Source organism: Mustela putorius, unplaced genomic scaffold (assembly GCF_011764305.1).
Source record: "Mustela putorius furo isolate JIRA1106 unplaced genomic scaffold, ASM1176430v1.1 tig00003836_pilon_pilon_pilon, whole genome shotgun sequence".
NCBI lineage: Eukaryota > Metazoa > Chordata > Mammalia > Carnivora > Mustelidae > Mustela > Mustela putorius.
The window spans coordinates 39235001-39249781 of NW_025421989.1; the positions used below are offsets into that span (position 1 = coordinate 39235001).

General features: G+C 34.3%; 1 protein-coding gene across 13 annotated transcripts in view; it reads left to right on the forward strand.

The window, feature by feature from the left end:
- The window catches only part of KDM6A (lysine demethylase 6A), a 203804-nt gene that overhangs the window by 163813 nt on the left and 25210 nt on the right, over nucleotides 1–14781 (forward strand). For 12 of the 13 annotated variants that reach the window (XR_006609506.1, XM_045089481.1, XM_004754933.2 and 9 more), the window contains 6 exons: nucleotides 3161–3290; nucleotides 4764–4869; nucleotides 5418–5623; nucleotides 7659–7723; nucleotides 7800–7874; nucleotides 8611–8759. Coding sequence is in view for 12 of the 13 variants with exons in the window: in XM_045089481.1 (XP_044945416.1) it covers nucleotides 3161–3290; nucleotides 4764–4869; nucleotides 5418–5623; nucleotides 7659–7723; nucleotides 7800–7874; nucleotides 8611–8759 (731 nt within the window). In the remaining variant the exon portion in view is untranslated. Of the gene's footprint in view, nucleotides 1–3160; nucleotides 3291–4763; nucleotides 4870–5417; nucleotides 5624–7658; nucleotides 7724–7799; nucleotides 7875–8610; nucleotides 8760–13774; nucleotides 14222–14781 lie in introns of those variants that run through there. The other variant, XM_045089484.1, reaches the window with a different exon arrangement.

The following is a 14781-nucleotide window of genomic DNA, read 5'->3' on the forward strand; positions in this document are numbered from 1 at the left end:
TCATTAATAAAGTCTTATGCTGTGGATACCTAGATGTGACTGTGTTTCCTAATATATTAAAGATTATAATCTTAAATGTCACCTTTCAGATATATATAGATACTTATTTCAGAATTTTTAAGTACATTCTTACAGTTTTATTTTTAGCTTTTAGCTCTTAAAAGTCAATTTTCCCTTTTTACAGAGACTTAATTATTTATATGGATATTATGCCTCATATATACATATTTAAGAGGCATAATATGCATACACACACACACGCACACACACACACACGGATCCCTGGGGTTGCTTGGGTTATTTCAGTAACTATAGGCCTTGGTTCATTAATAAAGAGACCAAAAATGCTCTGACAAATTAGAGATACAAATCTTTAGAGGAAAGTCAAGATAGCAAATGATGGGCATCAACAGAACATTCCTGTTCTATTGGCGATATCCTGTGCTGGGTAGGATTCCAGAACTTGAAGAGGTAAATGACTTGGGCTCAAGAGACTTAATGTCTCTGGTCTAGGAGCTTCATAACCAAAGATAATTAAAGCGTAGATTGGTTTACTTACAGAGTACTAATTCATTTATCTACCAAATGATATGGGTAAATTTGAAATAAGTTTAAGCCAGTATTGTAAAGGATTGTGCAGTGACTAATTGTTTCCTACTCTGCATTGCTTGGGGAAATTTTCAAAATGAGAGAAAAGGATTTAAAATGGGATACTATTTTCTTTCTTCACCACCTTTCTCCACTTTGCCTTGTTATATTAGTTTCATTACCTTGGCTTTGAAAGTACTATAAACAGTATTGGACACTTACATGTTCAGAAGATTATGCATAGTTCTATCGTTTGCATTAGGACTGATGAGTGTATTTTCAATGGAAAAAGCTTACAGTCACTATATAGAAAACTACCTACATCAGTTTCTCCAGGGAAATTCCTGTTTGTTTCAGACTTGACCTCAAAAAAGCAGGGAGTCAATATTTTCAGTACAGTAGGAAACTGCAAGATACAATTTGATTACATGGTTTATTTTGACTACCCTCTTATTTTCACATACATAGTTACTTTTTAAAAGTGTAGGTTATTCTTAATTTGAGTCTTGTTTGGTTCATCTTAGTGTTACTGTCACTGGTTACTGACCAGTGCTATACATAAAAAGGCGATTATAATACCTTTTCTGCTTTTATGTTTATATGTTTCTGCTTTTAAAGTTACAATTACAACATTTGGTGGTTCAGTCAATATCTGTTCCCTTAGGCATGTCCCACCTTTTTTTCTCCCACCTTTTTCTTTTCTATTTTAAAATAAAAGCAGCTGCGTTTTTTCATTATTATACTTTCCCATTTCCCTTTTTTCTTTTGTTACAGAACTCTACAAGTGATGGAGGCAGAATTCTGCTAATCTATTAAATTGTTTTCTAGTCTCATCTTTCAGTGTGCAGAATGTTGTAGAAGCTTAAATTTTGGTACCATATTTAATTAGCACGAAATGTTCTTCAATGGTACAGTTTTAATGTGTGGTCCATATCTTCCAGTTCCTTAAAATAGTAATCATTTGCTATATTGTACATTCATCTCTTGCTCTAGAAAACAAATTTTATGTATTCAGAGTCCTGTTTTGTTTAAAAACCAAAGTTAAAGAGTGGCAGATACACAGTTCAGCATGAAAACTAATTATTTATATGTATATTGTAAGTGAATGTTTATTTTGCATTGATTCGATGATAATACTTGAAAGGTTTCTTTACCAGTGTCAACCACCTACTTTCTGCTTACATGGAATTTATAAATTAGTACTGATTTTCTACCTAAATTTAAAAGCTTTTAAATGCCTCTCTTTAAATGTATAGGACAGTCATGCTTTGTTGAGAAATGTTGTGATAGAATATTCATTTATTTAACCTTTAGCCTTGTTAGTTGAACTTAAAATTTCACTTTAATAACTATTTCACATACTTTTTTTTAGAAAATGAATTATTTTAAACTTAATTCATTCCTTTGAGGCCAGTCATGAACGCTTCTGCTTTTACTCGGGAGTTAACAGTTGAATAAATTAAAAATTAAGAAAGTGACATCCATGATTCTGTTTAGTGTACCATCTCAAAAGTTTGTAGTAGTGGAATTTCAAGACTTTTTTCAGTTTGTCAAAAACATAGCAAGATAAGGGGAATTAATTTTGTTTCAACCTGTATTCTGTAATTTATGATGTAAAATTGCTAATCCTTCTTCAGTAAGTAAAATTACTAAGTTTAACTCCCCACCGTAATTACAATTTTCAAGTTCTTAACTAAAATTGTAGTGTTAAAGTACTTGCTATTTTAATGCATTATTTTTGAGCTTGTAATAATTGGGTGAAGTTAATCTGGAATGAATTGAAAGCTCAAAATTATGTCTTGCTGATTTTCTGAGTTGGGTATATTTGAGAAGTAGAAAAAAAATTTTTAACACTAAAAGAATTATAGTTTGGAAATAGTTCTGCCATATTTAAAGAATTTGTAACTTAACAAACATGATAGTTTAACCCATTACAGGAAAAGAACCCCCAACTACTAATAAGTAATAGTTATATAGCATATTAGAGAATAGATAGCAGTTATATGTCTCATTAAAAATACTGGTATAATTTCCATAAAATTTAGTAGATTGGAGTCTTGCTGAATTTTATTAGTCAGGGACTCATGTAGATAATTCTTCACAGTTTTGAGAGAAGAAAAAAAGGTACAGATCTTCTCAGGTTTGAGGATTACCACAAAGATATTCTGGTTATAATTGCTGAGGTGTGAGACATAGGAAGAAAGACATTCTGTTTTTACTATAATTTAGACCTTTTTTGGTCAAGTCACAATGTTTAGTGGAAAGACTGTCATGGTAGAAGGTGGTGGAGAGGAAATTGGAGTTCATGTGGTGTTCTTTAGGTGAGGAAAATAAATTGGACAGTTATGAGCAAGATAAGGACTACCATCAATAATTCATGTGTTGTATTTTTTCATGAAGCTAAGTATTTGCTGAAATTAGTAATTGTTCCTAGTTTTTTTCTCATAGAGCCAAATCTCCTGGATTTGTGTAGCTGCCCCATAACCTAATTAGGACTTAATTCAGGATTTTTTTTGTTTTGTTTTCTAAATAAATGCACAGCTGATTTATTCTCCCTTCTTCTTTTTTTAAGGAATCTAGGTAAAAATGGCTTATCAAACAGTAGCATTTTGTTGGATAAATGCCCGCCTCCAAGACCACCATCTTCACCATACCCTCCCTTGCCAAAGGACAAGTTGAATCCACCTACACCTAGTATTTATGTGAGTCTGAATTGACTGACTAGAAATAAACTAGTGTTTGTACTTACCTGTCTTTCATAAGATCTTGCTTTAAATTAATATGGATGCCCTTTAGGAAACATTAAAGTTATTGGCAGTAGCTTGAATGTTTGGGGGGAAAAGAGATGTATTCAGAAAAACTTCATAATAGCATTTAAAACCTCCCTTCTCAGTTACTAACCATGATTACATTAGAATACTGAGAAATACTTCTTACTGCCCCCAGTTGGGGACAGTATTAGGCAAAAACCACCTAAAAGTATGACTTAGCTGGGTTTCAAATCTGCATTCTACTAGTTGTATGGACCTTAACATTCATTCTGCTTTATGCATCTACAAAAATATATATTTTAATTACCTTTAAAAAAGGTATTTGAGAACATAAACTGTGATAATAGATATGTCATTTTTTAAAAGAATGTTAAAAGATTATTTAAAACCAGTGTTAGTTTTACTTTGAGAACATGTAGACATCTGATGTAGGAAGTTGATAAAAGTTCAATCGAAGCAACTCTTACATCCTCCCAGTTCTACCCCAAGTGAAAAAAAATTTAAGCTATAAAGTTTGTTTTTGGAGATTTGGCCCTGTTTTTTTGACCTCTAGATGCCAAATATTATCATATTAGTCCTTTCTCCAACCAATAATTTATTGATCCTTTAGTATGTAAGAGAAGCACTGAGATAGATGTGTAATAAAATATTAAAACTGAAGTCTGAGAGAGGGAAATGCAAAATTAAGAATTTTTTTTATGGGTCTTCTTCACCTTGCTTTCACTTTTGGTGATATTTTTAAAAACACTGAACTTTTGCGGCTTTCTACTCTTTATGTGAGGAAAAAAGTCCATATATCGTAAAACTTTACCATCTTAACCATTTTTAAGTATACAGTTCAGTAGTGTTAAATAATATTCTCACTGTTGTAAAACACTTCTCCAGCACTTTTTCATCTTGCAAATCTGAAATTCTATACCCATTAAATAGCAACTCCCTTTTCCCTGGTCTCCTTAGCCCCTGGGTAACCAGCAGTTTATGGTTCTATAAATTGGCTACATTAGATACATCATATAAGTAAAATTATACAGAGTTTTTCTTTTTGTGACTGCCTTATTCTCACTGAGCATGGTGTCTTCAGGGTTCATCCACATTGTAACATGTGATAGGATTTTTCTTCCTTTTTAAAATTGAATAATATTTAAATTGATTTGAAGTTTCAGTTTTATTTCTTTCCACACATTTTGTTCAAGATCCAGTAGACAAGAGAAATAATGTATGTAGTTACTATCTAATTACAACTATCTAATTACAACTAGGGTCAAAGACATAGTGACAAAATGCTATAAAATATAAAACAGAAATTACACAGTGCATTGTTGAAATTGCCATAAATGATGAATATGAATTTGGCATAATATTTTCTGTTTTCCAGAGATCTAACCGTATGTTTTAATTTTACAGTTGGAAAATAAACGTGATGCTTTCTTTCCTCCATTACACCAATTTTGTACAAATCCAAACAACCCTGTTACAGTAATACGTGGCCTTGCTGGAGCTCTTAAATTGGGTAAGCTTTAAATAAGAAAATAAGGTTTTATATTTCCTTTGCTATCTGTGACTCTTAAAGCACTGGCAGAAACTTATTTCTGTTAAGTTTTTCACTTTTCTCTTTAATATTTTCTGGCTGGGGGCGGGGTGTTGTTTATCACTTCTTTAATCCATAATGTAAAGATACAACGACAGTATTGGTTCCTGGCAATTTAGTAGTGGTTTTTAAGTTTAGCTTTTATTTTGGTCTAATTGTATAATTACAATTATGATATAGGTTATCTGATGAAAGAATTTTTAATACAAAATGTAGATAAAATTCACTACTGCTAATATAAAACTATAGCCTCCTAACTAGTGCCTGGCCTCTTGATTCCACCTGTGCTGGTGGCATGATGATTAGGTCTGAGGCTTCATTGTCTGGTTGTGTAAACCTGGAATAAAATTCAGGTTGTGCAGAGGCCCTGGTTGGTTTTTAGGGGAACTGGATAGAATGCCATAAAACATTTTGCTTAATGTGTTATTCCAAATATAATTTTCATTTATTAACTACATTTATTTATGAAGACCTGGGACTTTTCTCTACCAAAACTTTGGTGGAAGCTAACAATGAACACATGGTGGAAGTGAGGACACAGTTGTTGCAGCCAGCAGATGAAAACTGGGATCCTACTGGAACGAAGAAAATCTGGCATTGTGAAAGTAATCGATCTCATACTACAATTGCTAAATATGCACAGTACCAGGCCTCTTCCTTTCAGGAATCATTGAGGGTAAGTGTTTACTCCTTGAACATTGTTTTATTTTGAGAATATTTTATTATTTTATGTTCTTTTATTTTGAAAGGGTGCATTTCTTTTGTAAGCATCTCATTATTTTATAGTTACATGAAATACTATCTAAGTGCTATGCAGTTCGCCCTTAGTAAAGTCTAAGCAGGCCTATGGGTTGATAAATATTGTTAAAGTGTAGTGGGATGTCTCCTTCATCCGTGGGATGTTTCTATTTAAAGCAGGCTTTCTCAGTCTTGGCATTATTAACATTTTGGTTTGGATAATACATTGTTGTGGGAGACTGTCTTATATATTAGGGTGTTTAGTAGCATCCCTGACCTCTCTCTAGTAGATGCCTGTCACATACCCCTTACCTTCTAACCCAGTTGTAATAGTCAAAAAGGTCTCCAAACGTGCCAGATATCCCTTGGGAGGGTAAAATTGCCTCTGATTAAGAGCCACTGATACCAGAAGATCAAGTAAGTCTCAAGATTGCTTTATGCTTGCAAAATTCCTAGTCTTGTGCCTTCCCATTTTTCTCCTCTACCAGGTTAGTATTATCTGATCGATAATACCTCCAGGAAACATTAGTATTATTCTTAATGGCCTCAGTCTGAAAGAGAAAACGGAGGGAGAGGCATAAATTATTTCAAAATATATGGGAAATTTAAAAAGTAGAAAAATAATCAGAGATTATTATTAAAAGACTCGGCATTTCAGCAGTGGATCATTACTAAAATCCTTTAGCACTATAATGAGAACTTTGTGAATTCTCTCACAAAGTGAACATAAAGCATCCACAAATTGAGTTTATTAAAGGTTTTACTCAAATACTTGTCTGTAGTACTAAGTTGTTTTGTACATATCCTGCAGCTAAAACTTAATATGGGCCTGCAGGTCTTTAATTTGTAATTCATTAGATTTTCTTATGTATTTAAAATTCTGCCTCAAGTTCACATTTTCAGTGAAGGCAACATTTGTACCTGTGCATTGTATATTTGTATTTCTTTCTCACTATCATTCCCTGTATCTACAGAGAAATTCATCTAATGAGAATTGTCCTGCAGCTTTAATGAGTTATAGTGAATTCATTGTCCAAATGAATCTCTAGTTCAAACCTTTGAACCTTCAGCTATGTGGTAGTGGTAGTATTAGGTTCAGAAGAGGATAAGTAATAAGCAAGATTCAGGGATCATGAAAGGAAAATTTGGAGGAGGAGTTGAAAAGCAAAGATCATAAGAGGCAGGTTATTTATATAAGATGGGATCCATAACCAAAGAAAAGATGCCTTTTTGTGTGCTTTGAAGGCATGGACCATTACCTATGAAAAATTTGACAAATGTTTAGAGACTATACATTTAAAGGGAGGGAGGCCAAAATGTACTAAATACTGCTAACTCAAATAGTAGGACAATGTAAAGAGATACTGTGTCTGTGACCCCAAAATTGTAAATAATAGTAGTACTTGCGTTGAAAAGCACCTATATTTATGCAGCACTTATTTTCCTTAATAATGTAAATGTGTTACCATGCATGTATAATTCATTGTGGAAGAAAAGCTTTAACCCAGGGAGAACTTCTTCCATTTGTCTGTAATCAAAAATAGAAAACATCTAACCTTCTACCCTTACACATATATAATTATCCACATACAGCTGCTAGATTAGAAAATTTATAATCAAGATGGATAGGCCTCTCAATTAAAAAAAAATAATTCTGTCCTCTTAAAAATGGGGCAAGAATGAAAATCTATAGATTTTTTTCCCCCTTATAGAATGTTACTAAGAGAACTATAAGATAACTTTGTGGCTGAGGAGGTTGGATACCTGCCTATGGATGGTGACCATTGACTTTCCTTGAGTCTTTATTTAATGTGTGGTCTTTGAAGAAATTTTCATGTGAAAGAGGCCTATAGAAATTCAGTTTCCAGTCATAGATAATACCATCAATCTCTGTGTGAACTTTATAGTTGCATGATGGAAAGGATAGCTGGTTGTGGAATACTGAACTAGAATGTGTTTTGCTTAATTTATAGGAAGAAAATGAGAAAAGAAGTCACCATAAAGACCACTCAGATAGTGAATCTACATCTTCAGATAAGTAAGTCATTTTTAATATTCACTTAGTATTTCTGTTTAAAAGACATGTTTCTGATATTGTCTCTCTCTTTTTTAAGTTCTGGGAGGAGGAGGAAAGGACCCTTTAAAACCATAAAGTTTGGGACCAACATTGACCTGTCTGATGACAAAAAGTAAGTCTTTGTAGTAGTATTTTCTGTGAACGGATGCAAAGAGATCTGCAAGATTGAGAATTGTCTATGATTTCCTCTTCTCTTTCCTTCCTTACCATTTTTCTAAGTTGATGCACAAGTTTCAGATACATTATTTTTGCTAAGTTTTACAAAGTTTTTTTTTTTAACTTAAATCTCTTTCACAGGTTTTCATCAAGACCCTGGCTAAGTACACAATCATAAAGTTACATTTTATGATTAATAATGTACAGTAGTGTTATAAAGGGGTGCCTGGGTGGCTCAGTAGGTTAAGCCTCTGCCTTTGGCTCAGGTCATGATCTCAGGGCCCTGGGATGGAGCCCTGCATCAGGCTCTCTACTCAGTGGGGAGCCTGCTTCCCCTTCTCTTCTCTCTGCCTGCCTCTCTGCCTACTTGTGATCTCTCTCTCTCTCTGTCAAATAAATAAATAAAATCTTTTTAAAAAAATGACAGTGTTATAGAATTATACAACAGTTACAAAAATAGGAAGGTTTTTTTTTTTTTTTTCATTTACTCAGTATTTTTGTTTTGTTTTTAACTCCGTAATATTTATGCCTTTTTTCATTAGGAAGTTTTCTTTGGAAAAATTGAAAAAATTAAGCATTTCAGTGTTTCCTATGCCATTTTTCAGATTGGGACACAAAGTTTTTGAAGAAATGGCTAACTTCCACAAATATTTGTAGCAGGATTTCACTCTTGATCTGTTGTTTTATTGCAGATGGAAGTTGCAGCTACATGAGCTGACTAAACTTCCTGCTTTTGTGCGTGTCGTATCAGCAGGAAATCTTCTAAGCCACGTAGGTCATACCATACTGGGCATGAACACAGTTCAACTATACATGAAAGTTCCAGGAAGCAGAACACCAGGTAACTTTTATGAACTAACATTATCTTCTGCACTTGAAAAACAGAATTAATCAAAATGTGAAACATGCAAAAGAGAACCAGATTCTTTTCATTTACAGTGAGTGAAACTGAAACAATTACTCCTGTTACAAGATTTGACTCATATTAAGATTTTTCCCCTTTATATTATCTTTTTTTAATAGAATAGTCCTGAAACAATAGCAGTTTAATCTGGAAAGGGGTTACTAGAGCACTCCTGGGAAAATCCCTGTGGCATAGAGGCTGTTGCTGATTCCGTCTTCTGCAGAGTGATGGGATACAGTTTTTTCTGAACTTTTCTTTTCGCCATAGTCACACTAAGAAATATATTTTATGACTTTGTGCACGTATGTGTATTTTTAAGAACAATTTCATAGAATAATACATTTTCTGGTCTGTTCCATTGTATTTCACTTAAATAAGGAAGTAGAGGTTGTAGTCCTCTAACAGAGCTGCAACACACACAGTTCACACAAATCACTTGATGAGGAGACATTCCTAGAGTCTTCCTGGTATCCCGTCCAGACTCTGTTAACTCGGCTTGTCACTTTTGACAGGTCACATTTCCTTCTCTGGGTCTTTTTCTTCATTTGTAAAACAAATTGCATTGGTTTTAAGCTAAGAATTCTGTCCAGTGCTAAAGTACCATCTTCTTTGTGTTTCCTTGGATTGACATGAAATTTCTGAGTGATTTTCAAAATACTTAACAATTAGGGCAGATGACTGGTGGTTACAAGTTCACCTGTATACCTGTGCCTATAGGCTACATATCATCATCAGATGTTTCTGTGTGCAACTTGAAGCAGCCATGGTTTGAAAAACAGATTGCTTTCTTCTTTGTCACCTGCTTATTGAATTGTAGCTACAAAGCTGTTTCAAAATAGGCCTATCCTTGCTTCTGGGTAACATCGGTCAATGGATTACGAGTCCTGACTGCTCATTGGAATCTCTTTTACTGAGATCAGGCACCGTAAATTTAAAGAAGGTTCCCAGAATATTATATTGTACATCCAGGAGTAGAACCATTAGGTTGTAGTAGTTTTTATCCTCAAGCCATTGGAAGCCCAGTTCTGTGATATTTTGTCCATAGTTGGCTAAAGTGGAAACAGTTCTGTAATAAATGGCAGAAGAACTCTGTGCTCCCCACTTTGCCATTTAGGCACTGGTGTAAATACTGGGCAAGTTACTTGAACTCTAAGAGTTCTGTTCTATTCTTTTTTTCTTTTTTCTTTCTTTTGTTTGGGATTGATTGATTTGTTTTAGGGAGGGGCATAGGGCAAGGGACAGAGAATCTCAAGTGGAGTCCATCATGGGGCTTGATCTCACAACCCTGAGAGCAGGACCTGAACCAAAACTAAGAGTCACATGTTTAACCAACTGTGCCACGCAGGTTCCCCAAGAGTTCATTTTTCTTATGTATGCAGTATTGGATTGTTTCTTCTAAGATCTATTTAAATTGAAAACCTCTCCAATTTGAATTATACCCTCAACTCAAAAAGAATACAGTTTTTCATTACAAATCAGGGGAAAAGCAAACCTGGTAGATTATTTAGTCACCTGTGTCTGAACTGCTTGGGGTTTTTTTCAGTTTGTATATAAGGCATTAGTTTTTCAGAAGTGTCCTGTAGAACATTGAAGAATTCTCTAAGGAATTCCCTTGGAGTAATGCTGTCTAGTAGAAATGTAATGCAAGTCATATGTATGACTTAAAGGTTTTTTTTTTTTTTTAATATAATATATTATTTGTTATAGGGTTACAGGTTTGTGATGATTTAAAGTTTTATGGTAGTCATATCAACATAAAACAGGTGAAAATAATTTTAACCTAGTATATACAGATCTTACCATTTCAACTTGTAATCAGTATATAAAAGTTGAGATTTTTCACATTTATTTTTCATATTAAGTCTTTGAAATCTGGTGTGTACTTTTATAGTTTCTGCACATCTCAGTTCATATAAACCCCATTTCAGGTGATTACTCTGTTAGACAGCTTGGTCTTAGAAGAAATGGATAGTTTAATTAGTTTAGTTTTTAAATTATTTTGAATACTTCCTTGTGGGGCAAACCCTTTATTCCTGGAGTTACATAGATAAATGTGTTTCCTACCTCATGGACTTTATGATCAGTCATGTTATGTTCTAAACTATAGAGATGCTCTAAGGCTGTATCCCAAAACATTTTGAATTTGACAGTGGGATTTCAGCACCTCTAATTATGATGAGTGCTAAATTTTATTTTGGAGTCTACACTATGGACAATTCCAACCATCTACCCATGGTAGGAGATAGTTTGTAGGTATTAAGATTACCATATTCACCTCATACTCTCATACATGAAAGATACAAGGAATGGTGAGAGTAGCTACATTTTTCTCTGTTGAGGTAAAAATGACCCAGCAAAACTAATCCCTTTAAATTATGTGGTTCAGTTGCATTTAGTGTATATTCACTGTGCTGTGTAGCTATCACTTCTGTGTAGTGCCAAGAGATTTTCATCTGTCCAAAAGGAAACCTCGTACCCATTAAACATTAATTCTCCATTTCCACTTCCTTCTGCCCCTAGCAACTAGTAGTCTGCTGCTTTCTGGTTCTGTTCTAGATGTTTCATATAAATGGAATCATATAATATGTTCCCTTTTGTGTCTATCTTCTTTCATTTAGCATGTTTTTGAGGTTCATCTGTATCGTATTCATGGTTCAGTCCTTTTTATGGCCAGATACTCCGTTGTGTGGATATATAGGACATTTTGTTTATCCATTTCAGTTGACAGACATTTGGATTGATTCCACTTTTTAGTTATTGTGAATAGTGTTTCTGTTAACATTCATGTGCTAGTATTTGTCTGAATCCCTGTTCCCAGTTCTTTTGGTTGTATACCTGGGCTTTGAATTGTTGGTTCATATGGTGATTCTATGTTTAACGAAATTTCTGAGGAACTGCCAAACTGCTTTCCACAATAGCTGCACCATTTTACATTCATGGCAGCAATGTATGAAAGTTCAAATTTTTCTTCCTCCTCACCAACACTGTTTAGTTCCTATTTTTTTCTTATTACGGCCAACCCAATGGATGACAAGTGGTTTTTCTTTGTGGTTTTGATTTTCATGTCCTTGCTGACCGTCTATATTATCCACTTTGGAAAAATGTCTGTTCAAATCCTTTGCCCATTTCTTAAATTCAGTTGTTTGTTTTTTTGTTGTGGAGTAGTAGGAGCTTATATTTTGCATATCAACCCCTTACCAGATACATGATTTGCAGATATTCTTTCCTGTGCTTTAAGTTGTTATTTCATACTCTTGATAGTGTTCTTTGCACAAAAGTTTTTAATTTTTATGAATTTCAGTTTATCTGTTTTTTGTTTGGTTGTTTGTGCTTTTGGTATCTTATGTGAGAAACCACTGCTGAATGCAGGGTTGTAAAGTTTCACCCCTATTTTTCTTCTTAGATTTTTATAGTTCCAGCTCTTATATTTAGATACTTGTTCCATATTAATTTTTACATGTGGTTTTATATGAGCTAAGGATCCAAATTCATGCTTTTACACATCCAGTTGTCCCAGCACTATTTGTTGGAAAGACTATTCTTTTCTCTGTAGAAGGGTCTTAACACCCTTGTGGAAAATAAGTTGGCCACAGATATATGGATTTATTTCTGAAATCTTGATATCCTTTCCTTGATTTACATGTCTGTCTTTATGCCAGTACCATGCTGGTTTGATTGCTGTACTTCTGAGGTAAGTTTCAAAATTGGGAAGTGTGAATCTTCCTACTTAGGTAGCTACCTTTACTGTAGTGCTTTATCTCTTCATCACAGGGCTGTCAATTACTGTCTTTCTATTCTTTCAGCTTTTATTTATCTGAGAATATCTTAGTTTCTCCTTTATTTTTGAAGAATAGTTTTGCCAGATATGGAGTGCTTTGTTAATTTTTTCTTTCTTTCTTTCAGCAGTTTAAATGTGTTACCCTATTGCTTCCTGGCCCCATGGTTTTGGATCTAAAATCAGCTATTAATCTTATTGGTAATCCTTTGTATGTGACAAATCACTTCTTTTTTCCTGCTTTCAAAATTCTCTTTGGGTTTTTACAGTTTGACTTTAATGTGTCTTCATATGGATCTCTTTAAGTGTTTCCTACTTCGGAGTTTCTTTAGCTTCTTTGATGTATAGATGTATGTCTTCTGTCAAATTTGGGAAGTTTTGGACCATCACCTCTTCATATATTCCTACTGTTCTTTCTCTTCCTCTTCTGGGACTCCCACAGTGCTTAGGTTATTGTATTTGATGGTCCCTTAGGCTCTGTTAATTTTTCTTCATTCTATTTTCTTCTCAAAATGGTGGTTACTTTCATTTGCTCTATCTACAAGTTTGTGGATTCTTGCTTAACTTTCTCAAATCTGCTCTTTGAAACCCACTAGTGAATTTTTAATTTCAGTTTTATTTTCTGCTTCAAAATTTTATTTATGATAATTTCCATCTCTTTATCAATCTCTGTTGAGACCTCATTGTCCTTGTTTCCTGTGGTTCTTGTTTAGGGTTTCTTTTAGCTCTTTGAAGTATACTTAAGACAGCTGATTTTAAAAAGCTGGTGCTCCCATTGTCTGTTCTTTATCAGGACTAATTTTTGTTAATTATTTCTTCTTTTTTCCCCCCTGTGATTAGGCCATACATTCTTGTTTAGATGAAAGCCTCAATTTTTTTGTGAAAACAGACTCTGAGGATTTAAAAAAAACAAAACAAAACAAAATAAGACTGTATTCTCGGTCAAATGTAGTCCCTGAAATCTCTGTTCCTTAAGCATGGTACTGTGCTAATATTTTGACATTTTGAATGTTATCATGTGGCTGTTACAGAAATTAGATTCTCCCTCTCCAGGGTTTGTTCTTGCTTATTGTGGGCTGCAGTTGTCTGTCTGTTTTGTGACTTTTCCACAGTATTTTCACAAAGACTGTATTCCTTGGCATGTGTGGGTACTGAAGTTTCTTTTCCATTATCTCAGCAGTTAGCCAGTGACCTCACAGAGATTTCCTTCAGTGCTTTGTGCCAAAAAAGAAAGAAGAATGGGAAAATGAACATAAAGAAAAGAAAAAGTAATTCTCCCGGTCTTTGCAGATTTCCTGTGTTAAGTCAATCCTTTTACATTTAGTCATGCCACTTATGGTCTTACTTTTAGCCTTTACCTTCTTGCTTGCACTGCACCTAAAGATTAACAAGAAGTTAAAATTTATAGTCTTAGGTGTATTTCTGAGCATACGACCTGCTCTGGGTATGCATGTGGCTTTCTGAATTCTCTAGTATTCACGGGAGCTTTTCAAAGCCTTTATTCCCCCCAAATCTCATTGGTGTGTCTGCGGTTTGCCCCAACTCTTCGTTTTTTGCCCCTGGGAGCACCAGCTTGTTCATATGGCCTTTCAGTGTTTTGGGGGAAACCTTTTCCACTGAACCACTTGCCCTGATAGGATGAAGTTCCTTTTGTTAGTCTTTGGGGGAAACTCCAGTCAAGTTGAAAGGAAAAATAATTTTTTATCTTGGGAACAAGATCCACTCTGCTCCCTCCAGAACCAGTGACACACTAGGAACACAAGACTACTTTTTTAAGTCCATTGCCACACACTAGTGATATGGGTGGGGATAAGGTAAGTTAAAGTGACATAAAAGTCTCCTACTATAAGTTCTTTCTGGTCAGGCATTCACTTGGTTGCTATAAACCTTTGACTACTGCCCAGAGTTCAGTAAGGTTACTTCTGGTAGTTTTACTGGTTTGTTTTTTTTTTCTCTAGAAATTAGTTTGTTTCTGAAGAGTTCTCCAGAGTTCCCCTACTCTGTCACTTTTGTTGACAATATTCCCATAGCTCCATTTGAAAACCATATTTCTTGCCTCTTTACTGATGTCCTAATGCTACTTGTGAGAAATGGAGATTAGTTCACAAAGAAGTGGTAATGATATCAATAATAGTTAACACTTACTACTTAGCATATATTTGGAACTGTTCAAAACAGTCATTA